Genomic DNA, 26268 nt, shown 5'->3' on the forward strand with positions numbered 1-26268 from the left:
CCCCCCTGGCCGAGAGCAATGCATTTTTCCACCTTCAGCTCTTCATGTCCACAGTAGCGATGCCACCACCTGGCTGGCGGTGGCTGAGTGTTGGAACCCATACTTGGAAAGCCGTGAATTAAAATGATATTCTATTTCGCGTTTATATAGCGTCCTTTTGCAGGGCGCTTTAAGATGAAATCGGACGGCGTTCAGTGAGGAAGGCGATGGAATGGATGGAGGGACAGGGGTTGGGAATGGAGCTGATGTTGCAGGGGTAGGTAAGGCGGAATAAGGTGGAATGGGATGACGAGTGATGGTGTCTGATGGGTGCAGCGTGGATGAGAGGCGCTGGGGTATGGGGGACATGCGTGAAATTGTGAAATGGGCACGGATGAGGATAGGTGGAGGGTTGGTTAGCGGCAGAGGTCTGGTGGCCGGACAGCGCAGTGTAGGGCTGGGGGAGAGATGGTGAGGTGCACGTAGAAAGCGAGATGTCAGAGCCGGGTCAGGAATTAGGGTCGTTCGGAGAAACATGGCTGAGAGGTTGACTCGGAACCAGACAACGAGAAACATCGGTGGTTGTCCTGTGAATAAACTGGTCCCTGGCATGGGAATGTGGAATTAAGGATGCGACTCAAGGCCACTAACGGAAAAGGAGCACCATCGACCCTCGTATGAGCAAGGGGGCCCGTTTCGTTTTTATAGAAATATTTTTTTCGCCATTTTTTTTCCTTTGACATTTTTATCTCGATTGTGCCACCGGAATTCACGTCATGGGGCGAGAGTGCGTCACAGAGGGAGGTGACATCCGGTTACCATCGCAGCAGCAGCAGCCGTTATTGGCTGGGCCACCGAACAAAGACAGTGGTCGCTGCATCGCGGGGCGCTTTCAGATGCGCTTCTGCGGCCGTCTGGAACGCTCTTCCGATATTAGGAAGCCACTGGAGCTATGCACTTTTAAATCATCTAGCTTGAAAACTAATTTCTTTAGAACTGCTCTTTGTGTTTAGTTTGTTGTCCTTCTCCCCGCACCTTCGATTAGCACGGTTGTATGGTGCGAAATAAATTCTACATACATACTGTACATACATTATAGACCCTTGACTGTACATGAGATCCCTTCCCGTGATTTATTCCACCCACTCTGGGAGCGTCCTTTGCCCCGCATGTCGTAGGGGCTCACTGCACGTTCACTATTAAACCCAACTAGTTTTCATTCCCAGAGAAGATTTATTTCCAAATTTATATTCTTTTGTGTGAGCAGCCATTGTTGACCGGGCTATAGGGGCCGTCCATAAATGACGTCACGCACCTGGGGGGGGGTAAGACATTTGTGACGATGTGTGACGAGGGGGGGGGCTGGTTGAGAAATATGACGTCACATAAAAATGCGCAACTTTTAATAAATATAGACAACACGTCCTACTTAATTAAATAGACTTTGTAATAAATGTTTTCTCCTACAACATCAAAGTGCAGCGCCACATTAAATACGCACTAAAATGACAATAGTTTAAAGCTATTTAAAGCATGTTTTTTTGGGGGGGGGGGAGGGCAGAGCTTTGTGACGTCATATTTGAGGGGGGGTCTGACTTTTTGTGACGCCGTGTGACGAGGGGGGGGGGGGGGTCAAAAATCGTCCAAAATCGCGTGACGTCATTTCTGGACGGCCCCACACTTGAGAAACCCAGTGGGACACTGCTGCCTGCTGACACCTGGAGTCGATCCGAGGTTGTCAGTGGTGCTCAGCTCTCCTGACCCCTGAGCCACCGTGCCACCCCCCCATATCCTGATTTTTGACGCGAATCCCAAGGGGGTAGAGAGGGCACTTTCACTCTACATGTTGGTCCAGATGTCTTATGACCCCCCCCCCCCCCCAATTAGTTGATTCATAAAAAAAACTTTGCTTATTTCATTTCTGCATTTCTGTTTTCACACCCATTGGGGCATACAACAAATATTAACTTCAAGATAATTACACGGGGGGGGGGGGGTCAGAAGGCATCTGTACCACCCCGAGTACGATCGGGTGTGAACCTCAAAAGCCACGTGAAATAAGGGCGAGACGACACACGCTGAACGCCGCTGTGGTGTCCGCCCCAGCATTTGACGGGAGATCGATGATGGGATGACACAAACATTAACGCACACTGGAGGCACAATTGTTTAAACGTTCTTCGTGTGATGCCAGTAAACCGTGTAAACAATGAGCAGCAGCAGCAGCAACATGCTGAGAATTAGAAACAGTGAGCGGGGAAAAACGCCGTGTCGACGCGGACGCACAAGACGGATGTGTCTTTGTTTCTCTGCGTCAGTGTCAAAGGCAACGCGTGTATAATTATGAGAGCGCGTGCGTTTTGGATGTTGGTTTTGTTGCCACAAGTACGTGTGATGAATGCAGGACTCGATGCCTTGCAAGAGGAATCTATTTTGTGTTTGAGCATCTTAGCCGCCTCCTGTTTTATGGCCAGAAAGGGGGGGGGGGACATTCTTATTTTTTTAAAAGGTCCCATAGATAAAAGACTTCAGAATCAGAATATGTATTCATACTGGAGGAATCCGATAAGCTATAAACCTCTTTTTCACACGTCCAGTAGGGGCGGGTACGAACGGTACAACAACAAACAGTACATAAACACGATAGGAGTGCAAAGTACAAGAAAGTTAAAAAAATCATCCAAACTCATACAAATAAAACTCAATCGTCCCCATCCTACCAGTCAAAGCCCACTGAGGTATTCACTTATTTTTCAAAGGCGACCTGGCCACAAATGATAGCTCAACAAAGTGGCCCCATCATTTGAACATTTAGAGCAGCAAAATAATCGAATTAGTCTAAACGCACGTTTCTAAATGTGGTGGTGGTGGGGAACCGGAGGACCCGCAGACGTGGTAGGTTGCGTGTCTCTGCTACACGTGTCATGAGCGCAGTGCAAACTCAAGTGCGCGTGCCGCCTACAAATTCCCACGAGGGGAGAAGTTCCTGCCGGGCGACACCGGTTACGTAAAAGAGTGGGGTGAGTGCCGCGGGCGGCTATTCATTTACATTTGGCAAGTGCGTGCATGCCGGTGTGGTGGTGGCGTGTCTGTGTGTGGGGAGCGGTGGTACAGCGATTAGCGCGCTACGCTGCGAACCTGGCGACCCGGGTTCGATTCTCGATCACGGCCAACACCAGTGACGATTATCTGAACTGGGTCTGGGCCTCCCCTAGGTCGACTCAGCCTGAAATGAGTACCTGGTGCGGTGTGTAAACATCTCCACTGGGGAGACAAAGGCGGTCGGGCGTGGTGCTGGCCACCCACCATCTCGTGTACCGCTCCGGCCTTCATAGGTGCTACTCGCTAACAGCACTTGCCCCAACAGTCTAAGGCTATACGGGGGATCTTTGTCTTGTGTGTGCGCAAGGCTTTTTTTTTCAAATTCAAAAATTGGGCGCGGTAGATGTAAGCGGTTAGCGCGCTGCGCTATGGAACCCGCCAACACAGTTCGATTACCGCTCACGGCAAACAATACCACTGACGATGATCTAATCCGGGCCTGGGGCCTCCCCTATGTCGACTCAGCCTCAATTGAGTACCAGGTGCGATGTGTAAAAGCACTGTCATTTAGGGAGACAGAGGCGGCCGGGCGTGGTGCTGGCCACCCACCCCCTCGTGAGCCGTGCCGGCCTTCAGAGGTGCTACTCGCTAGCAGCACTTGCCACAACATGCCATACGTCGGGGGTGGGATCTTTGTCTTTGCGCAAGCTTCTTTTCAAATTCAAAAGTGACATTTATTTAACCCATGGTCATAATGATCCTGAGCTCAGCTCCATCCCCCCCACCCCTGCTCTGATTGGCTGTGGGGCTGGGGAAGGGGGGGGTCCCTACCCGGGGGTTGCCATTGGGCGATTCAAACGAGGCAGCCACCACCACCGCCACCACCGCCACTCATCCAAAATGGCGCCCACTGGTGCCCCCCCGCCCGCCCCAACCTTCCCAAAGCTCCATCCACTGCTGGCTGCCCAGCATCCTCGGGAGGAACACTAAAATAATAATAATTACATTCATAGAGGGCGGCTCTTCATCAAGGATCTCCAAGCGCTGGACAGAGCAGCCAGACACTGAGCATAAAAACTAACATTATAAATACATTTTAACTAACATTATAATTACATTTTAACTAACATAAATACATTTTAACTAACATTATAAATACATTTTAACTAACATAAATACATTTTAACTAACATTATAATTACATTTTAACTAACATTATAAATACATTTTAACTAACAAATACATTTTAACTAACATAAATACATTTTAGCTAACATAAATACATTTTAACTAACGTTATAAATACATATTAACGAACATTATAAATACATTTTAACTAACATTATAAATACATTTTAACTAACATTATAAATACATTTTAATACTCAGTAGCCCCCACGGCCTCTGGCGTGCAGAACAACAAACTCCTGTTAGCTTTCTCGACCACAACACGTTTAAGAATCAACATAGTTCTGTTACATTCTTATACTGGAGGAGAAATCCGATGAGCTATGAAGCTCTTTACAAAATAAAAAAACATGTCCAGTAGGGGTGGGGGTGTCAGCAAGTTACAACCATACAAAGAAACCCCCATAGGAGTGCAAAGTATATGAAAGGTAAGCGAGTCACTAACAATAAATGCAAAAGTACTGTACATCAATTCCTGCCGATTTGTCAACAATGCCAGCTTAGGCAAGGCAGCAAAACAACAACAACAACAACAGTGCCAGAGCACAGCAAGACGACGCACAATAACATCGCACATTTAAAATGCAACCATCGGCAAACGGGTGACGATCAAAGTAACAAATCACACTGGCGAATGTGGTTTGTTTTAAGGAGATTGATTCCGCTGGGAAAGAGGCAATCGTCGATTTGGCAGAGCGTGGCTCCTCGCTTGACCGCGCGAGTGCGTGGAGTGGTGCGTACGGGGTTTCACTTCTTCACTATCAAAGACAAAGATCCCCCGTGTAGCCTTCAGCAGACTGTTGGGTCAAGTGCTGTGAGCGCCTAGCAGCACCTATGGGAAAGGCTGGAGCACGAAACAGGGCAGGTCCCACTGATCCACGTCGCTCTCTTTCAGAAGCGACCTGGCCACAAATGACCGCGCGACGAAGTGGCTCGTCGTCATCGTGTGGACATCTAAAGCAGACAAATACTCTAAACGCGTGATTCTAAATGCGGAGGGAAAAACCGGAGGACCCGGAGAAAAATCCACGCGACCACGGGGAGAGAGAGAGACAGCGCAACCCCCAAATATACAGCAGCAGCAGCAAGCGTCGTCAGGGTCGGGATCGAACCCACGACCTCCTGTACACCGGGCGAGGTAGTTAACATCTCCTAGCCACCACACGTGGGGTCGGCCAGCACCCACACCGCCACCACCTCACCCGCGTCGTCCTCCCCTTCTCACAGCCACCACACGTGGGGTCGGCCAGCATCCACACCGCCACCACACGTGGGGCCGGCCAGCACCCACACCGCCACCACACGTGGGGCCGGCCAGCACCCACACCGCCACCACCTCACCCGCGTCGTCCTCCCCTTCTCACAGTCACCACACGTGGGTCGGCCAGCACCCACACCGCCACCACACGTGGGGCCGGCCAGCACCCACACCGCCACCACACGTGGGGCCGGCCAGCACCCACACCGCCACCACACGTGGGGCCGGCCAGCACCCACACCGCCAGCACCTCACCACACGTGGGGGTCGTTCCGTGCTGACGTCGTCAAGAGAGCCGCGCGAGGAGTCCGGGGTGGGGGGTGTGGGGGGCACCACGCAGGGGGAGTGGGGGGCACCACGCAGGGAGAGTGGGGGGCACCACGCAGGGGGAGTGGGGGGCACCACGCAGGGGGAGTGGGGGGCACCACACAGGGGGAGTGGGCGCTGACCGCCAGCCGCCTTCAATCCGCGCCGAGTTACGCAACGTCACAGTCGACTGCGCCTACACAACGCGTGCTGCATGTGTGTGCGTGTGCGTGTGTGTACGTGTGTGTACGTGTGTGTGTGTACGTGTGTGTACGTGTGTGTACGTGTGTGTATGTGTGTGTACGTGTGTGTACGTGTGTGTGTGTACGTGTGTGTACGTGTGTGTGTACGTGTGTGTACGTGTGTGTGTACGTGTGTATGTGTGCGTGTGTACGTGCGTGTGTGTGTACGTGTGCGTGTGTACGTGTGTGTGTGTGTACGTGTGTGTACGTGTGTGTATGTGTGTGTGTACGTGCGTGTGTGTGTGTACGTGTGTGTACGTGTGTGTACGTGTGTGTACGTGTGTGTGTGCGTGCTGCCAGCGGTAGCGGCAACCAACACCAGTGACGTTTATTTGAACCGGTACTCGGCTTCCCCTAGGTCGACTCAGCTTCAAATGAGTGTCTGGCGCAAGCGTGCAGTAAACATCGCCCATGGGGGGAGACAAAGGCGGTTGGGCGTGTGCCTCCGTGTTGACCTTCACAGTTGCACGTGAACAGTGCTTGCCTCAACAGCCTGTTGAGGCTCTGAGGCTGTACGGGGGATCTTTGCCTTTAGTGCACAGACGCGGGGAGCGGTGGCGTCGTGGCAGGCGCCTCGCGCCACGAGCCCGGTGGGTGACCCGAGTTTCAGTCCCCGCCACGGCTAACATCATCGGTCGTTTTGAGTGACATCAGAACGGGTCCTCGGCTAGGTCGACTCAGCGGTGAATGAGTACGGGGTGCAGTTTGTCAACAGGACGTAGCGAGCGATATGAAGGTAGCCCCCAGGTGTGCATCAAACCTGTCAAGCCCTTATCAGTGCCTGCCTAAAATTATTACAGACTAATTCAGACCTTGCTGGTCAGCCCGTGCCCGTATAAATCTCAACGTTCATCCTACAAAAGTCCCATCACAAGGGAGAAACACAAACAAATAGACAGAAATTATGTTACTAAACAAAAACTGTTTTACGTATTCATTTTGATCATTGGTGTCAATGATGCTACTTATCATGCTGCTGCCTGTGATCTTGCCTCCTGATGCTGCTGCTGCTTGCTTGATATGTGGATGGACAAACTCGTGTTGACTTTGTTGCTGCTGCTGTTGCCGTATGGACCTGAAAACTCAATTTCCCTGAACAAGAATACGGGTAGACCGTATGGGTTGACAGGTATGCTAGTATATAGTGTATAGTAGTCGTGTATAATGTATACTAGTAGTGTATAGTGTATACGAGTGTAGTGTATAGTGTCGTGTATAGTATAGTGTATAGTAGTGTAGTCCAACGTTGGGCCAACGGTTCCAACTACATGCCGACGTTGGCCCAACGTTGTCGTGTTAACTGGAGGGAGGTTATGATGGAACGTTGGGTCAGACAGAGGTCGGCAGCCAAGGGGCAGACCAAGACTATGAGACACTAGTTTTTATTTTACCAGATAAGGCCCCACTGAGCTATGTAGCTGTAAACGATAGCTCAACGAAGTGGCTTATCACGTGGAAATTTCTAGCAGACAAATACTCTAAACGCACGTTTATTAAATGTGGAGGGAAAAACCGGGGGACCCGGAGAAAAATTCACGGGACCACGGGTAGAGAGACACCGCAAACTCCAAATATACAGCAGCAGGCGTCAGGGTCGGGATCGAACCCACGACCTCCTGCGTACCAAGCGATGTAGTTAACATCTCACAGTCACCATGATGATGATGAAAGAGAGACACGCAAACTCAAAATATACAGCAGGCGTCAGGGTCGCGATCGAACCCACGACCTCCTATATACCAGGCGAGGTAGTTAACATACTCACAGTCACCATGATGATGATGATGAGAGACACCGCAAACTCCAAATATACAGCAGGCGTCAGGGTCGGGATCGAACCCACGACCTCCTGCGTACCAAGCGATGTAGTTAACATCTCCTAGCCACTGCGGCGCCCCTAGAGAAGTGTGACGAGACTGTTTGTGAAGTCCTTGAGGGATGTCGTGACGGTGTGACAAGGACCAGGATCTAGAGGCAGATGTTGGTGCTGAGGCTGTGAGAAAATCTTTGTCGGCTGTGGAACAGCAGAAGGGGAAGCAGCAACTGCAGCTGGGTGTGTGATGAGTGATACAATAACTCTTGGCACAGTAGGGGGCACAGGTGGTGCATCTGCCAGTCATCTCAGTCACTCAACCCACGGCACCTGGGTCTGTCCCGTGACCTCCTGCGACACTTCACGTGGCCTCAAGGTGCACATGGCCTGGCACAAGCGCCGCGGTGACGTCACCGCCACTTAGTGGCGATTGGCGGCTGTTGTTGTCGTTGCAACGACTTTGCGACGACCTCGTGACCTTGTATGACGTGTGTCGGCGCGTCCGTGAACCCGTGGTTGTAATCGAGGCACAGGGCCTGTTGAGGCGAGGGAGGCTCGCGTGCCACCTGAGGTCAGGGCACGGTGAGCGCGCGCCGTCCCAGCGAACGCCGCGCTCAACGGAAGAAAAGCCTTTTCCCCTCCCTGGCAATACCACGGGAGGTGTACAGATGCTCAAACGCCCAATAGACAGCGGTAACAGGGCATCGAGCCTGCGTCAACCGCGCGTGCTTGCGGTAAGACATGCAAACGAAACAGTGCTTTGAAAAATGTCATTTAAACTTGACCGGCCTCACGCCTGGGACGGCGTCGGTCGCGGCTTCGCCTCACCAGTGCCGGAGCCCAGAGGGCGCCCGGTGATACCGCGAAGAGCAAACTGGCAAGGAACAGTGACGAATGCCGCAAGCGTCACAGCGACCCCGCGCCAGGGCACAAAATTACGAATACACAATTTCAAGTGGGCTGCAATTGCTTGGATAAAACGTGCGCTGAAATCTAATGATGTCCCATAGTGCAAGAACAATCGCACTCGGAATTATAATTGCGAGTTACGGGAAAACTCTCCATGCGTTGCAACAGTCATAAACAAAAAGTCCTACAGTGAATGTTTATTAGGCCATCTGTGACTCTATGGGCCTCTGTGTGAATCGATAGTTCTCTATGCTAGTCAACAGGTCTCTATGTGAGCCCATGGGTCTCTCGGCGAAGTGTTTGGGCCGGGGTCTGTCCTGGCCGGCAAAACCCGCGAAATATTACCGCACCCGACACACCACATCCAGTAATACGTCTCGCTACAGCTGTGGCTGCTGGTCACGTGCCACCTGCTCCAGTCCACCGGCGACCTGGAAAATATTCGGTGACAAATGAAGTCCCGTGCAACAAACATGGCCCTCCTGCGCCTCCAAATGAATGTTGTCTGCTGCCAAAGACAATGTAATGCATTACCTGCGCTCCCGGCAATGGGAAATTCGACCTTCAATGCCGTCATATGTCGGGGTTTATTATGAGGCGCTGCTAACCCGTGTGTGTGCGGAATACACTCAGGAAGCCTTCAAGCAATAAGGAGGTTCCAACGCCTGGCGAGAGAGCGCCGCGGATGGACAACCACGCACGCCGCAGCGAGCCAGGCACTCACACCAGCGCCTAGTGGGGTACAAGTACGAAACTCCGCTACATGACACAATCACCGTGAGTTGTATGCTGGAGGTCGTGGGTTCGATCCCAACCCTGACACCTGCTGTATATTTGGAGTTTGCGGTGTCTCTCTCTCTCTCGCTGTGGTCACGTAGAAATTTCTCCGGGTCCTCCGGTTTTTCCCTCCACATTTAGAATCAACATCACGCGTTCAGACTGTCTGGCTGCTGCTATAAATGTCCACGTGATGATGATAAGCCACTTCGCTGAGCTATCGTTTGTGGCCAGGTGGCTTCTGAAAAAGAGCTACGTAGCTCAGTGGGGCCTTACTTAGTAAAATATGAAATAGTTTAGTTTAGTTACGAGGTTATCTCGTAACGAGTCCGAGCATGATGTCCCGTGTGTGTCAATTCAAGTTGACGTGTGTTTTTTAATACGCGCAGACGCTCGTGACGGAGGCGCGTCACACTGTAGTAATGTTCTATAAGGGCAACAAAAAACTGGCATTTGGCACAAAACATATCCGGGGTTATCCTTAGAACTAGAACTATGCAACATCTAAAACTTTCAAATGTGGGCCCAAATAATTATGGCCCAAACGTCTGATTGTTTGCATCCCTAGGGAGGGTCAGCCTGAAGCCCCGTGCAAAACACAAATACACAATCTCCATCTTCAGTGAACCAAGTCATTCGTCCACTCTGCTACAGGTAACTAGTAACGTGTATAACATCTGCACGCGTGTATGTAATGACGTAAAAAGATGCCTGAAATCACTCTTGGGATAAGTGTTAGCGAGTAGCAGATATCAGGGCCGGGATGGTATACAAGGGGGTGGGTGGCCAGCACCACAATTGCCAAAAGCCGCTGCTGTGAGGTTCTGGCATCATCATCATCATCAAAGACAAGGATCCCCTGTGTAGCCTCAATAGACTGTTGGGGCAGGTGCTGTCTCTGCGGCCAGCACGAGGGACCCGCGAGCAGCGCTCGTCAGCGTGAGCCACAGAGGCAGCGCCAACTCAGACCCATGGCTGACCGCGCTCCGGTGGCCTGGATTGGAACTTCGGGAAAAGTTGAGTCCTCGGGGTCGGAGTGGTGGTGCGGCGGTCGGCGCGCCCGCGCCCTGCCAACCCGTGACCTGAGTTTGACTCCCGGCCACGGCCAACATCAGTGGCAAGTGACGTCTCAAAATGCCAGGGTGCGTATCCCGGTCCGGAGGATACCGTCAATTGAATTCAGTGAAGGCTCAGCACCGGCGAAGCGTTGATTTGAAGCGAACGAGAAGCGCTTTGACAACGTAGCGCGAGCGTTCAGCGTGCCGTGCGTGGGTTTCGGAGAGAGCGACGGGGGGAGCCGAGAACGCCGTCGCGAGCGGTAAATCACCGATACGGCAATGGAGACGAATGGAGAGCCTCCAAACGCCTCGAGTGTTTTCCATTGAGAAGAGGCAAAAAAAAAACGGAACCCGCATTCAATGCATTAATGGCACGTTAAAATAGAACGACGTTGTTATGAATATCAATGTTTCTATCGCACGAAATCGAGAGAAACAGGCGCAAAAACGCTGCTCCGGTAACGACCCGCAAGGGAACCCGTGTTGAACCATCGCTACAGCAGAGAGCCATCCCCTGTCGGATTATATCGGGGGGGAGGGGGGGTAACTCAATAATCATCATTCACAAAAAGGGGTTAACAGGAGGCTAAAGAGGCGGTAACTAGTGCCGTAAATAAGACTTACCGTGGTACTTGCCGCGGTACTTACCGTGGTACTTGCCGCAGTACTTACTGTGGTACTTGCCGCGGTACTTACCGTGGTACTTGCCGTGGTACTTCCAGCAGTTCTTACTGCTGAGCCTCTACAACGCCACGGCTCCAGGCGTGAGCAAGCGCAGTTTACAAGCCGGCCTGGCATCTTCATGTGACGCACGACACGAGCGGCGTGCTCGACGCACGACACATGACGCACGACACATGACGCACGACACATGACGCACGACACACGACGCACGACACGCGACACACGACACATGACGCACGACACATGACGCACGACACACGACACGACACATGACGCACGACACATGACGCACGACACACGACGCACGACGCGTGACACATGACACATGACACACAACACACGACACGCGACACATGACGCACGACACGCGACACGCGAGTGACGTGCTGGAATTGGAACGAGGTGGACGGGGTCCGTGGGGTCGGTGGGTTGCGGCGAGCCTGCCCCGGGGTCACGCGAGGTCGCCGCGAGCCCGAAGCGAGGCGGAGGGTTCAAGCGTGGGTGTTACGGCGGGCGGGTTCGCGGCACGTCGATACAGATCGCGAGCACGTACACACGTACGTGTGTATGCGTGTGTATGCGCGGGGAGCGGTGGTATAGCGGTTAGCGCGCCGCGCCATGAACCCGGCCACCCGAGTTCCATTCCCGCTCACGGCCAACACCCAGTGACGATGATCTGAACCGGTCCTGGGCCTCCCTTCGGTCGACTCAGCCTCAAATGAGTACCTGGTGCGGTGTGTAAACATCGCCACTAGGGAGACAAAGGCGGTCGGGCGTGGTGTTGGCCACCCACCCCCTCGTGTGCCGTGCCGGCCTTCATAGGTGCCCGCTAACAGCAATTGCCCCAACAGTCTGTTAAGGCTACACGGGGTAAGCTGTACGTGTGTACAGCTCTCCCGATGTGTTTTCGACTGCTCCGCGTGCCGTTCAACAACGACGTCTGACGTTTCACTCCCACGTGTTGGAAGGATTCTTCAGGAATCGAGTGTACGCACGTTGAACTTCTTTCGCACCGTACGTAGCCAACCGTGCGAACTGGAGGTGCGGGATACTAATCAGTGTCCCCTTACGAGTCTGGGGTCGCCTCTCAATTCTTGGGCATTTTCTCTCCACGCAAAAAATGTTTTTGTTTATTTTGTCTCTCCACGCCGCCCCGCACTGCCGAGCGACACCGCCGGGCTCCGTGCCGCAGCAGGGGGAACGCGCCGCTCCTCACCTTGGTGCCGTAGATGGTGGTCTTCCTCACGCACAACTTCTCCGTGAACGCCACCATGGAGAAGCTGGCAGTGGTGCCACCCTCGAACTCCATGGTCACCACCTGGGAGTGGGGGGGCGTGGACGTGGGCACGGCGCGGGATGAGCGTGGAGCGGAAGAGGAGGCCGCCGCCGCCGCCACGTGGCCCCCCCGGAGGGTCACGGCGGTGGGGTGTTTCGGCCACCCGTGGTGGAACCGGCCTCTCAAGCGTGGCGTCAGCCCAGTCACCAACGAGTGCACCCAACAAACACGTGACATTCTAAACTAAACTGAACAGTTTTTTTTATTTTTACCAGGTAAGGCCCCACTGAGCTATACAGCTCTTTTTTCAGCAGCAATCTGGCTGCCGCAAATGATTGCTCAACCAAGTGGCTTATCACGTGCAAATTTATTGCAGCTAAATGCTATAAACGCGTGCTATGCTCATTCTGAATGTAGAGGGGAAAACCGGGGAAGGGAGACACCACAAACTCCAAATATACAGCGGGCGTCAGGGTCGGAATCGAACCCACGACCTCCTGCATGCCTGAGGAGGTAGTTAACATCTCATAGCCACCGTGGCGCCCCATTCGATTTAGTCGTGCACTTCGTTTGGCTAAACCCCAGCTCTGAGGATCAGAATATCGGTTCGACCGTCGTGCGATGAACCCTGACCCCCTGCGCAGCGCCAGCGGAAAAGCGCCGCCCTCTGCCGTGTGGACCAGAGGTCACCCGAAGGGGTCTCGGAGGCAGTTCTGCGACCTGCGCTTCCACGGGTGGTGCTCTTGCGGGGGATCTGAACGGATCGTTCGTCTCACGACACGACGCTGCTACGAACCGCAACCACCGCCGCCGGAGCGCCGCGGGGTGACCGGACAGACGCGGTGGGGGGGGGGGCGCCACGTGTCCAGCACCGACATGAACACTTGGCCGCGCGGATGGCGACGACGCCAAGAACAAAACGGCTCGGCGGCGAACGAACAAAGCAGAGCGTTGGCACTCCTCGGTGTGAACAGCAAGTCGGGGATCGCAAAGAGGACTCCAGTCGGGGCATAGAGAGGCAGACGCTAAAGGGCGAGCGGAGGGGTGGCTGGCGCTGGGTACGTATCCAGGCCGTGCGTGCGAGGGGCGGGCGAGGGCCGCTAATGAGGGGCGCTGCTACGCCCAAACTTCGAGCGCCGGAGGTAAACGTGACGTAAACGTTAAGTGACCGTTACACAAATGTTACGTAAACGGTTCTCGCCGCCAAACCAGCACACATGACGAACGCCGGCCCGAGTCGCCGCCGGCCGGCCCGTAAATCCACGGGCGACTCCTGCCGTCGATACGACCGCCACCGTCAGCTGCCACCCCCCCACCACCGTCTCCCGCAATGAAGGCGCCGAAATGGCATCGGTAAATAGCCGGCGCATTTGCACGCCGCGCGTCGCCGCGTTCGCCAATCTCGCGTAAGCCGTGTGCCTGCGTAGGGGCACAACGTCGCACATCCGACCCGCGTTGTATGCGGAGGCGCGAAAGACGAGGCGTGAACACTCGCGTTGAATCTGGTTTGGACGGATTTAACGCGAGCCACCCACGAGCGCTCGCTCGCTCCGGACCTCGATAGAATTGAACTCCAACGGCGTTGTACATTGAGCCGGAGCGTGCCGGTGACCACCGCGCGAACATAAGGGCCTCAGCTGGATCACGCTTAGGTCGATGGTTGGGCCCACGTGTGCACAAATAGGTCACTGGACAAAGCTGAAGTGGAAACGGAATTAAAATTTGGGGGGGGGAGCAGAAAATGCTCGACTGTGCTCCAGAATTCATAACACAGTTTTTTTTTTGGGGGGGGAGGGGAGAGGGGGAGTTAGATCGCGTGAATATAAATGCGTCGTTGAAACCCGCCACCACCCGACACGGGCAATTAGTGAGGTTAGTGTCACGTGACTAAAACGTGCCAATTAGTTACTAATTCAGCTTCCGTGAGGCTGCTTGCCCCCCCTTCACTCCGCCGGGCCGAATCAGCCACTCTGGGCCAAACCGCCACAAGGCAACCCTTGACACGCGGATGACTTTATAGCGACACCGACAGCATTACGTGCACACCACGGTCGAGGCGCCAGGCGCGGTGCCCACCTGGTTGGAGGCGACGTCGTTGTCGCTCTCGTAGACGCAGCGTCCGTAGGGGCCCGAGCGCAGGGCGTCCCGCACGGCCTCCACGCTGGCCTTGCTGTCCGGGCAGACGACGCTCACGGGCCACCCCACGTGGCCCTGCGGCACAGACGCCACCACCCCCCCTCCCGCTCAGCCGTCGCCTCCGTCCCATCTCCCGGTCGCGGCGGTTGAAACAATTCGGCAGATTTCATAAATCGTCACCCCCCCCCCGCCTGCAAACCCAACCCAACGACGCCGGCAGTGGCACGAGCCAGCAATTGCAGGGCTGCACCTTTGCAGTTTAACACGCAGCAGCAGTAGGAGGCTTTCGTGACCAATATTATCCATCGTAGAGGGTTTTTTTGGGGGGGGGGTTAGATCGTGTAAATATATAAATGTGTGTCGTTAAACCCACCACCACCTGACACAGCCAATTAGTGAGGTTTGTCACGTAAACGTAAAATGCCAATCCGTTACTAGTACAGCAACACCGGTTGTGTGTTGGAGAGTAAACCCACAGCAGCATTTACAAGTAGAGTACCATGCCGTTTCACTGATGATTACAACAACAACCAGCTTCATCAGGCGATTTGCCGGAATTGTCAATAAGTCTACTTGCCGTTTTTAGTCTTAAACAGAGGGGGTAAAGGCGATGTCATCACTGTGGGACTATCAGGTGCGAAGAGCAGAGGGGGGGGCGTAATGAATGCAGTCATATAAATGACAATGGATCATGTTCATCTGAGAATATGCAGTACCTATTATTAATGGTTGGGTTAGTGTTGTATATGCCGGGTATTGAAAATGTCATGAAAATAATAAAAATTGAATGAAATTTGGGACAATGTATAATTGTCCGAAATTATGTTATTTTGTTGTAATTATGTGCACACATTATGCTAATTCTATAATCGTATAAATTTATGCGAATGTATGCAATTATGCTAATGTAGGCAGTTATGATAATTAGGCTTAGCTTCGTTGCCCAGGGTCGTATCATCAATAGGGATCACACAATGAATTGTATGAAGTTATGCAGGTGTGCTGTAAGTATGTCAGATTAAGCTCGGCTTCGTTGTCTAGGTTCGTATTATCAATCGGTATAATACAATTATTCTCGCTTTAACATTTACTGATTATGTCTTAGTGTGTTTATGTCAGGTCTCCAAATTCAAATCTCACCGCAGGATACAGTTCTTATAATTAAGATTATTACGCATGGACTTAGGAAGGCACCACCCAGACACTTCTGTGTTAAGCAATTTTAATTTCTAAACGAAACCTTAACACTCTAATATGTGAACTCTTATACTTGGAATTGTCAACACAGTACTCCTGGAGATGTTCTCCTCATTGATCTATACATTTAACCCTCAATGATCACGTTTGTTAATGGGGTAACAGTACAATCGATTATTCCTCAGAGTACGCGAGCATACACGGCGAGAGGAAAAGTCCTTAAAATTCATGCAACGATATTCATACGAAGGCAATAAAGAAACATGTCCCGAAGGCAAGAGTAGTTATCAATTAATTCATTTGTAAGATTGTGCAATAAAAAAAACGAACGGCTAAAATACTTCTAAATGACCGTATCCACGTAACTCAATGGGCCGCAATGTTCTTCGTTATCAGCTAATAGTTGACGCACTTTATCATGAGTCTTCTTGCATGTGTTAATGTGTGAGTGTTGTTGGTCTTCTTGCGTTAATTCTTTGCGGAAAGCAGACGCCGAGGTTGGGCATCCCTTGTATCAAAACTGTTTGTTCCCTGCGGAGCGGTGAGGGTGTGAGGGTGTGGGGGTGTGTGGGGGTGTGTATCATACGGACAGCTTGGCACTCCCTCTTTCACACGGGCGGCCACAGTTTCTGTCCACAGCTGGCTGGAAGAGTCGGCACGACGCTCGCCGTCGGTGCGCGATGATCCGTCGTCAGATAGCGCCCGCAGCTCGTCCGCTGTCTGCAGTTCCTCACTCTCGTCTTGGTTCCCAGCTGGTGCCGGTCGGTACGCGTGTGGGTCGGACCCACGGCGCGCTCGCTGGCGCCGACGCTCTTGCTCACGGGCGGCTGGTCAGGCTCTTTCCCCTGCTGGATGAGCCGAGTCGGCACAACGCTTGTCCGCTGGCAGCTGACACCGTTGCTTGGTGGCGCTGGTGGCGCTGCTGTGCACTCTCTCCGGCTCCGTGCTCATTGGCGATGCTCGATTCCTCACTCTCGTCTTGGTTCCCAGCTGGTGCCGGTCGGTACAGGTGTGGGTCGGACCCACGGCGCGCTCGCTGGCGCCGACGCTCTTGCTCACGGGCGGCTGGTCAGGCTCTTTCCCCTGCTGGATGAGCCGAGTCGGCACAACGCTTGTCCGCTGGCAGCTGACACCGTTGCTTGGTGGCGCTGGTGGCGCTGCTGTGCACTCTCTCCGGCTCCGTGCTCATTGGCGATGCTCGATTGCGCGTGCAGCTCGTTCGCTGGTGGCAGACACCCTTGCTCGGTGGAGCTGGTTCTCTGTTATGCTGGCTTGGTCGACGCTTGGCGCTTTCCGCCCTTTCTCCAGGTTGATTGCTTGTCGTCGCTCGGCAATCTTTCTCTCTCATTTCTCTTGCTCTCTCCTTGATCGTGCAGCTGCCAGCTTCACACGGACACCCGCCCTTACTTCACGGCTGCGCTTTGTCGTTGCTCAACTTTCGTGCTCTTCACCCTTCTTCCAGGAGGGCTCTTGCTGTGAGCTGCTCGTCGCTGACTGGATGACTCACTCTCAAAACTTGAAAATTGTATTTGCACACCTGTTACACAACTCTGATAGCTTAGTACAATTCAGCTTATCGCAATCCTCGATTCCGCAAGCGACTCAAAACATCAGAATGAATGTAGAATAAAACTTTCAGCGATACTCTGTCGATTCATGCCGAACTCAGCTCTTAACAACACATCGTCCGTTCTCTCTGTGAGGCACGACACCCATGGTTGATCTCGAGGCCATGCCCCGGAGCCAGCCTGCCCCTTTGCAAGACTCTGTCGTTCGCAGCGCTCCTCCTTGCAGAGCTGTCCCTAGCCAAGCTTAAAATTGGTGTGTCGTGTTGCTGTTTATATCTGAAAATGTCTCCCCTCTGCGCGTCTCTTGCAAGAAAAAATCAGATGCTTACTCCGTCATGCTCTCCCCCCGCGGCCGCGCCTGATTGCCCCCCCTCTTCCCTTGGTGACCCCGGGCGGGCTGCTTTACATCAAATTGATGTTTGTTTGCACTCCCAACCCCTCTCTTCGTGGTGTCTGCTAAGGGAGGGGACGCACCTTTCATACGTATTCATGGCTACCATGTGTTTGTGTCAAATTGTTGGAAGACAAAGGCACCCGGGGAGGCTCTGATTTCATGGAATACATATTATCTGGTCTTGTGTGTTTGACCTATTTTATTGTATCTCTTTTGAGTTACCCTAGGTCTAATCTCTTGTGATTATTACTTGGTTTATGTTTAACCAAGATTTGTAATGTCATTAGATGTTACCTCCGGTATTTCAAGGGTTTTATTACTTTTTTTTCCCTGTCTGCATCCAGCGATCCGTGCTTTTTATTCTCGAGGTCAGAGATATCGCTTAGTTTGAACTTTTCGTGATTGCAGGAACTCATGTACTTTGGTTCGCTTGGTAAAGTCACGTAGATAGAAAGATACAATAATACATAATCTCCTTGGTTCTTTCGGTAAAGTCACGTAGAATGGGAATAAAATAATAAAATAAAATAAGGCAATAAAATTCTGACGACGTTTCGGCCACAACACAAGTGGCCTTCTTCAGGTGAAGAGACAGGTCTGTCCAGAAGACAGAGCTTGAATGAACGCTGTCATGCAAGGACCGCGTCTATTAAGCTGTGTGGGCGGAGTTAAAATATGAATTTGCATGTTACCAGCATCACCTCCGGAGAGGAGGAGGGAGGGGGCTGGGAACACAGGCAGAGAGGAAACAAGAAAAGGGGCAAGTGCAACAGCCAAGGTGCGCTGTTGTGTCCTGAGTTGCCTTATGACTATGCTGTAAACTGGACTACTATATAATACAATATTATACCTTCCAATCTAAACTACATGGTATAACATCATATCATAGACAAATTCCACCTTTGAATTATACAATGCGTTACTTTACACTACCCTATACTTTAGATTATAAACTATTAGACTTGTGATATTACACTGTCTTATTCTATGAACCCAACTCTATACCACACTTATGTATATTCATTATGCAATTACGATGCTATATATTGCCTTATGAGTTATGTTAAACATTACAATGTTATACTATTCATTATTATACTACATGTTATAAAACCATACCATTGACCATGGTGTGAGAAGTATTAAGAGGCAGTGCCAGCGAAAGGGCTGCGGTCTGAAAGTCACCGTAAATACAATCAATTAAGAACCGAAATGGTTTAAAACATCTTTCCAATGGTTACTAAGCCAGAATCCATCTTCTCGGTTGAAATTGTCTCTGTGCTTGTATATGTGGATGGCCTCATGAACGAATCTCTCATGGTAGCCGGTTGGCTTGCAAAGAACCTCTGTCTTGGAGAAGTCAATGTCATGTGAGCCCACTGAATTATAACAGTGATCTGCCACGGCAGAGGAGTTCGTCCTACCGTGTTTCAAGTCTGCTTTATGTTCGCGGATGTGGTCCGAGATATGTCGTTTGGTTTTTCCAATGTAGCTGCTACCACAGAGGTACTTTAGTTTGTAAACGCCCGGGTACTGTATGTCTGGAACCGCATCCTTTACAGATGGAAACAGATCACGGATTTTATGTACTGTGTTGAATCGGACCTGGATCTTGTGATTATTCAGGATTTTGGAGATCTTTTTTGTGACCCCTGCAATGTAGGTTAAGGTGATGGTTTTGAATGGCTCCTCAAGAGGATCCTTCTTCATGACTGGAGTGATGGCTTTGCGGATTGTGTAGTCGGAGTAACCATTAGCCTTGAGAGCTTGGTGTACGTGTTTGAGTTCACTGGCAATGTGATCCTGGTCTGAAATGCATTGGGCTCTATGGTATAGAGTCTTTATGAGGGAGTTCTTCTGGGATGGATGGTGGTGGGAATCCGGTTTCAAGTAAGCATCTGTATGGGTAGCTTTCCTGTAGACAGAGTGGCTCATTGAACCATCAGGTCTCCTTTTAATTAAGACATCCAAAAAGGGTAGCTTGCCCTCTTTTTCGACCTCCATGGTAAATCTGATGGCTGGGTGTATGGAATTGATGTGGTCGAGGAATTGGTCTAGAGCAGGTCGGCCATGTGGCCAGATGACAAAGGTGTTCATTCAAGCTCTGTCTTCCGGACAGACCTGTCTCTTCACCTGAAGAAGGCCACTTGTGTTGTGGCCGAAACGTCGTCAGAATTTTATTGTCTTATTTTATTTTATGATTTTATTCCCATTCTACGTGACTTTACCGAAAGAACCAAGAAGATGAACCCTTGCAGTCACGAAAGCTTTAAATCGAAAAATAATAAGTAATATTAGGAATACTGCAGTCTATAATGTCGACTTATTCTTATAGCCAAACTTCAACTTTTTTCCGTACAAAAAAAATATATCAGTTGTAATGTCCATTTGCCCTGTGCTCTGTCCGTGCCTGTGATTCTGGATATTTGTTTGTGAACTGTCCAAAGCGCCAAGCAGGTCATGGCATGTGGTCCTTTGGCAATCTGGAGATTTTGCAGATCGTCGTTATCCTCCCTTTGCCTCGGAGTTTATTATGTAATGGCCTTTTACGACCTCCAAATGCTTGGTGCTTGTGGGAGGTAGCGGGTTTGAGGGTGCTTTATTTATTTTATCGATTATTATTATTAAACAAATGGCAGAATTATTGTTAATATTAATTTTTGGAAAAAGGCCTATATATACAACATTAGTCACACAGTTCATCAACGCACAGCGAAATGCTTTTACCCTTCACCGCGCGGCATGCGCTGCGAGCGAGAGCGGACTAGCTATCGGGCGTGCGGCCACACATCAAGTGAGGAACGCTCTCGCTGCCGCTGGTAGGAGGTCACGGGACAGACCCAAGGTGTCGCCGGTTAACTGACTGAGAAACAACAGGCCATGACTGGTGACAACAAAGGCAAAGATGCCTCGCTGCAGCCTTTAACAGACTGTTGGCGCAAGTGCTGCTAGTCAGCACCGATGAATGCCGGCACGGAACACGAGGGGGTGGGCGGCCAGCACCATGCCCGCCCGCCTTTGTCTCCCCAGTGCTGGTGTTTACCACACATCACACCGGATACTCACTTCAGGTTGAGTCGACCTAAAGCCAACAAATACACACGCACATATTTACGATTGACAATTAGTTTTGTTTGCGCTTAACCGCTGCAATGCCTGATGACGCCGGATGTAATCGCCAGCGATTACATCCAAACTTTTCCCTGCTTTTCAACATTCCTCCGGTTCTGCTGAAAAAAAACCCAAATCAATTGTAGGTATACAGAATTTGCCCACGTGACAGCTGGAATTAAATGGCTTTGTCGGTGACGGGATGATTATATGCCTGCACTACCTAACTAAAACAAAAAACATTGTCAATTGTAAATATTGGCCGTGACAACCCGCGTTTAAAATTAACAAATACTCGCTTATCTGTCTCCGTGCAGAGCAGCCCTTGGAAGGCAAAATCTCCCGGACATCTGTGAAAAAGATCTCTCATTGGATTCCTCGCAGTATAACATATTCTGATTCTGAAACGAAACGCTGTCATCTTCTTACAGTATCTGTTATTTGTTTGTTCACTTCATCTCCACACCCCCACAGTGGCCGGGGCGTGCGGGAGAGGCGGGGGAGACAGAGTGAGACCCGGGCCCGTAAGCTCGGCCGCCACTCCGCTGGGCCACTGAGCCTCTGAGCCTCCCATGACCTGATGTGAAGAGGACGATCGCTACCTTTAGATTATAATACTGAATTAAACAAAAAAGTAGGAGGGACTGCGCCAACGATATCCACCTCCCCCCCAATGGAAATCATCGTCACGTGAATATGCTTGGAAATTTTTCCAGAATGCAACACCTTCGCTGATCTCGTCCAGGAACATAAAACATCACGCAAACTCCGGTCATCCTTGCAGCAGCAGCAGCGGCGGCTTCTGGATAACCGTCGAACAAAGATGGTCACCGAATAGCACGGCGCTTTCAGACGCGCTTCTGCGGCCGTCTGGAACACTCTTCCTTTCAATATTAGGAAGCCACTGGAGCTATGCACTTTTAAATCATCTACATTGACAAATTAATTTCTAAGCAACTGCTTTTTGTGTTTAGTTTTCTGTCCTTCCCCCGCACCTCCGATAAGCACAGTTGACTACGTATGGGGCGAAAGAAGTTCAATATACTTACGCACATACATAAAGGAATGTGGAATTTCCCTCACTGGCTCTAGAGGGCTGTAGACATGACATGAGCGCCAGTGCTTCAATGCTCATTTGCAGAGGAAATCTCCTCTGGCTTTTGGATGCGTGGAACTCAACAGGTCATAGAATCTCAACTCACAACGGCTGCCTGCCGGTTCTTATTCGGATTGGCAGGCATCTCAGGCCATCATCCGTGCAAGGGCCGTGTACATTGAGTACCACGTTTTTGCAAATGAGGTCAATTTTCCAAATGTCGCTGCATGCCTCTGCCATTGTAATGTGAAATTTCCACCACTTTTTTAAAACAGGGATGCTCTGTGACTTCACCAGCACGTAGCACTGTAAACAGCAAATCTATCGTACATGCATTTAAAGAACCCTACGCCATTGTGTTACATATCAACGGGGTCCCAGAGGAATACCCTGAAAGTCGAGGTGACCGGATCACAATGACTTAGAATGACGAATCCCTATTCATGCATTGACGAGTTGTGCTTCATCATTATTGCTCTGGCTATAATTCAGTGTCCAGTGCGGTGGATGTGGTGCTGGTGGTGGTGATGGTGGTCCAGCAAAAACAACCGCCTACCTCCTCGTGGGGCTAGATGGCAATGCTGTGGTGGGCCTTGCCGTGGGGGGAGAGCCAATTCCGATTGGCCTTTCCCTTCATGGCGTTTGTAACCACCACAGCGGCCAAATGGGGGCTCTGGATGGGTGCGAGGGGCTGGTAACCCCTCCACCTTCAATTAATTACCACTAAACCGCGAATTAAATATATAACTAATAAGCTTCTGCTGGAGGCCCCGGGGGGACAGGCGTCTATGCCGTTTCCTGGCCAAACCCCATTTGGCGGAGCCAGGAGATTAAATCTGTACCCTCGGGGCTCCTCCAGAAACAACGAAAAGCCACTACAGATGGCCAAGTGGTATGTCCGAATGCTCACTGCGGAGGAGAGGCTGTCACTCCTCTGTCGGGAGCTGGACCGGTACCTCCTGGATCTATGTGGTATTCAGGAAATCCGGTGGACCGGCTCTGACTCCTGCCACCATGAGGGGTGGACAGTCCTCTACTCAGAGCAGGAGACTGCCAAACAACAAGGAGTGGCTCTTGTTCTGAACAAAATAATGAAGGGGGAGTGGGAGCGTGGCGGTGAGGTGTGGGAAGCTGTAAGCCCCAGGCTATTTTGGGCGCGCCTTCCCATCAACCAGAGGCGAGGAGTGGTGGTCGTGGTTACTTATGCCCCCATCGAAGATGAACATCCGTGGAGGGATGCAGACAAGGCCGATGAGGCCGATGCCTTCTATGACCTCCTGCTGGCTAAAGTGGCCCCTCGGGATCGAGTCATCTTGTTGGGTGACTTCAATGCCCGAGTTGGTCATGATGTTAGCACCTGGTCTGGAGTGATTGGAAGACATGGGGCAGATCAGCTCAATAACAACGGTAGGAGGCTGCTAGATGTTTGTGCAGCCCATGGGCTTGTAATTACCAACACGCTGTTCCGGCATCGGCGCATCCACACAACATCATGGATGCATGCCGGGTCCAAGCAAGAACATCTACTGGACTACATAGTGATGGAACAGCGGATGCGGGCCCATGTTCTTGACACTAGGATCTTCCGTGGAGCTGATCTGCCCACTGACCATCGACTTGTCATCTGTAAGATGCGCTTGCCATTCTTCCACTCCGGTGGTGGGTGTACACCCAGGACAAACATTCAAACCCATAGTGGCATGGTCTCAGCTAGCTGATGAAAGTTGCAAGCGAGAATTTCATCATCGCTTGCGGCTGGGGTTGGCATCATCCCACACTCCTGATGTTGAGGGGAAATGGGCGAGGTTTAGGACTGTGGCTCATGCAGCTGCAATGGCTGCTTTGAGCATATGGTCCAGACCTCCTTACAGACCCTGGCTGACAGAGGAGGTGTTCAGGCTGGCTGAGAAAGAGCAAAAGGCCCACTCTCATCGTCTTACAGCATCCCACATCAGAGAATGAGGAGGCTTACCGCAACCTTCGCTCGGAGGTTCGGAGAGCCGTGAGGCGCTGCAAGGATGGTTGGTGGTGGCGGGTTGCTGAGGAGATGGAGTCTGCCTCAATGGCTTGCGATCATAAATCGCTCAGTAACCTGCAGCACCACACCTATTACCATCATTAAGAGAAAGAACGGTGATCTAATCTCCAACCCCCAGGAACAGGTTTGCAAATTTGCTGACGTTCTATGAAGTCCTGGGGAAGAGGAAATCCCTCAGCCTGGAAAAAATCGTGGGACAAAGTGGGGATGACCCTGCTTAGGCTCTGATACCTCAAATATTGGAAGAAGAAGTCACCCCCTGTGAGTGGTAGGCTGAGGTGCCATCTGTTGAAGATGTACTGAAGGCGATCCGGAGTCTGAGACCAGGAAAGGCACCGGGCAGAGATCTCCCAAGCGAAATGCTGAGGGAGGGTGGCGTTTGTCCACAGACTGCCCTACATGATATCATAAGAACAATCTGGACCACTGGACGGGTTCCGCAGGATTGGAAGGATGTCCTGGTGGTCCCCCTCTTTAAGAAGGGGGACCACACAGACTGTAACAACAACAGGGGCATCTCACTCCTCAGTGTGCCAGGAAAGGTCCTGACAAGGATTATTCAACATCACCTTGCCAGGCACGCTGAGGAGAGGCTTGCAGAACCCCAATGTGGTTTCAGGAAAGGGCAGTCCTGCACAGATGCCATCTTTTCTGTCCGTCTGCTACAGCAGAGGTGTAGGGAATTCCAACAAGGCCTGCATCTCTGCTTTATTTACCTGGTCAAGGCCTATGATACGTCAGTAGGCCTGGGCTCTGGGTTGGTCTTCGTGCTTTCAGAGTCCCTGACCCGCTGCTCACGATCATTAAAGACCTTCGTGATGGTGAGAGGGCCCGAGTAAAACTACGTGGCCGGGAGTCGGAGCCATTCCCTGTTCACTTTGGGGTGCGACAGGGATGTCCTCTGGCTCCCACATTATTTTACATCTATTTCAACCCCGTAGTTCGTGAAGCCTTCAATAGCTGTACTGGTGGAATCTCCATCTGGTACAGATATAATGGGAGGATGATCGATACCCGGGTGCGGTCAAGGGATGTCTGCCTATTGCTCAACCACGTTATGTATGCCGATGATTTGGTAATAGCTGCTCATTCAGGAGAAGTTGGAGGTGCTGCTACTGAACCTGGAGCTTGCCACTAAGAGGTGGGGCCTTACCATCAGCCCCACCAAAACTAAGCACCTGCCTGGGTATTTTGTACCATTAGACACACCACCCCCACAACTCCCAATTGCTGATAGGGCAGTTGTGGAGAGAGTGGAGAGTTTTCTATACCTGGGCAGTGTGCTCATGACTGGCTGCAGTTTGACAGCAGAGGTCTCACTCCGAATCAGTCGAGCGGCATTATCCTTTCATCGGTTGCGTAACGCTGTGTGGAAGCTACCTGGTCTGTCGCTCCACACGAAGCTTCAGGTCTTCTCGGCCACAATCATTCCCTCCCTTCTCTATGCTTGCAAAACTTGGACCCCCCCTAATGGAACATCTTCGCCGGTTAGAAACATATAGGCTCGCCTGCCTACGATCCATCTTGGGTTCAACCAGGCTAGATTGTGTGAGGAGCTCACATATCCTTGAAAGATCTGGACAAAGTCCCATCGGTGAGCTCCTCCGTTAGGCAAGGCTGCGTTGGCTGGGTCATGTAGCCCGCATGCCCAGCCACCGCATGCCTAAACAGCTTTTGTTCGGCCGGATCAAGGGGACTAAATGGGCGCGGCACGGGCTAGAGAAGAGATGGAGTGATGTGGTACAGGAGGATGTGGAGCTGAGTGGACTTGCGGATGACTGGTACCAGCGGTGTCAAGATTGACCTCTGTAGAGGAAGCTCGTGAAGGACGCTACTGGGTAGTTGGAGGCAGTCGCCCTCCAACAACAACGGAGGGGGGAGGAGCGACGCTCACAACAACGAGCGGAGCGTCGGGTGGCTAAAGCACAGCAGGTTGGCACAGTAGAGGGCACAGGTGGTGCATCAGCCGGTCATCTCAGTCAGTCGACCCGTGGCACCTGGGTCTGCCCCGTGACCTCGTGCCAGCGGGCGTTCGACATTTGACGTGGCCTCACCATGCACATAGCCTGGCACAGGCGTCGTGGTGACGTCACCGCCACGTAGTGGCGAATGACGGTTGTTGTTGGTGGTGAGGGGGGGGAATTAAACGAAACCGCCGAGGAATCATAGCGATCATCGGGCGGCGCGTGAGGACTG

At 51.7% G+C, this 26268-nt stretch overlaps 1 protein-coding gene and 2 long non-coding RNA genes across 6 annotated transcripts in view; 2 read left to right on the forward strand and 1 right to left on the reverse strand.

Moving 5' to 3' along the window:
• Nucleotides 1–11087, forward strand: part of LOC116947030 (uncharacterized) — a 118963-nt gene extending 107876 nt beyond the window's left edge. For 3 of the 4 annotated variants that reach the window (XR_012945582.1, XR_012945583.1, XR_004403635.2), the window contains 2 exons: nt 9371–9514; nt 10083–11087. This is a non-coding gene — a long non-coding RNA (uncharacterized LOC116947030). The remainder of the gene's footprint in view (nt 1–9370; nt 9515–10082) is intronic. The other variant, XR_004403634.2, reaches the window with a different exon arrangement.
• LOC116947028 (putative oxidoreductase YteT) overlaps nt 1–26268 on the reverse strand; it is a 338553-nt gene that overhangs the window by 215265 nt on the left and 97020 nt on the right. The window contains exons 11-12 of the mRNA XM_032962395.2: nt 14609–14743; nt 12473–12574 (exon numbers count right to left, since the gene is read on the reverse strand). Coding sequence (XP_032818286.2) covers nt 12473–12574; nt 14609–14743 — 237 coding nt within the window. The remainder of the gene's footprint in view (nt 1–12472; nt 12575–14608; nt 14744–26268) is intronic.
• LOC116947031 (uncharacterized) overlaps nt 12572–26268 on the forward strand; it is a 52598-nt gene continuing 38901 nt past the window's right edge. The window contains exon 1 of the long non-coding RNA XR_012945581.1: nt 12572–13885. This is a non-coding gene — a long non-coding RNA (uncharacterized LOC116947031). The remainder of the gene's footprint in view (nt 13886–26268) is intronic.

The sequence above is a fragment of the Petromyzon marinus genome, chromosome 28, assembly GCF_048934315.1.
Source record: "Petromyzon marinus isolate PM22_M1 ecotype Great Lakes invasive population chromosome 28, UKy_Petmar_22M1.pri1.0, whole genome shotgun sequence".
Taxonomy (NCBI): Eukaryota; Metazoa; Chordata; class Hyperoartia; order Petromyzontiformes; family Petromyzontidae; genus Petromyzon; species Petromyzon marinus.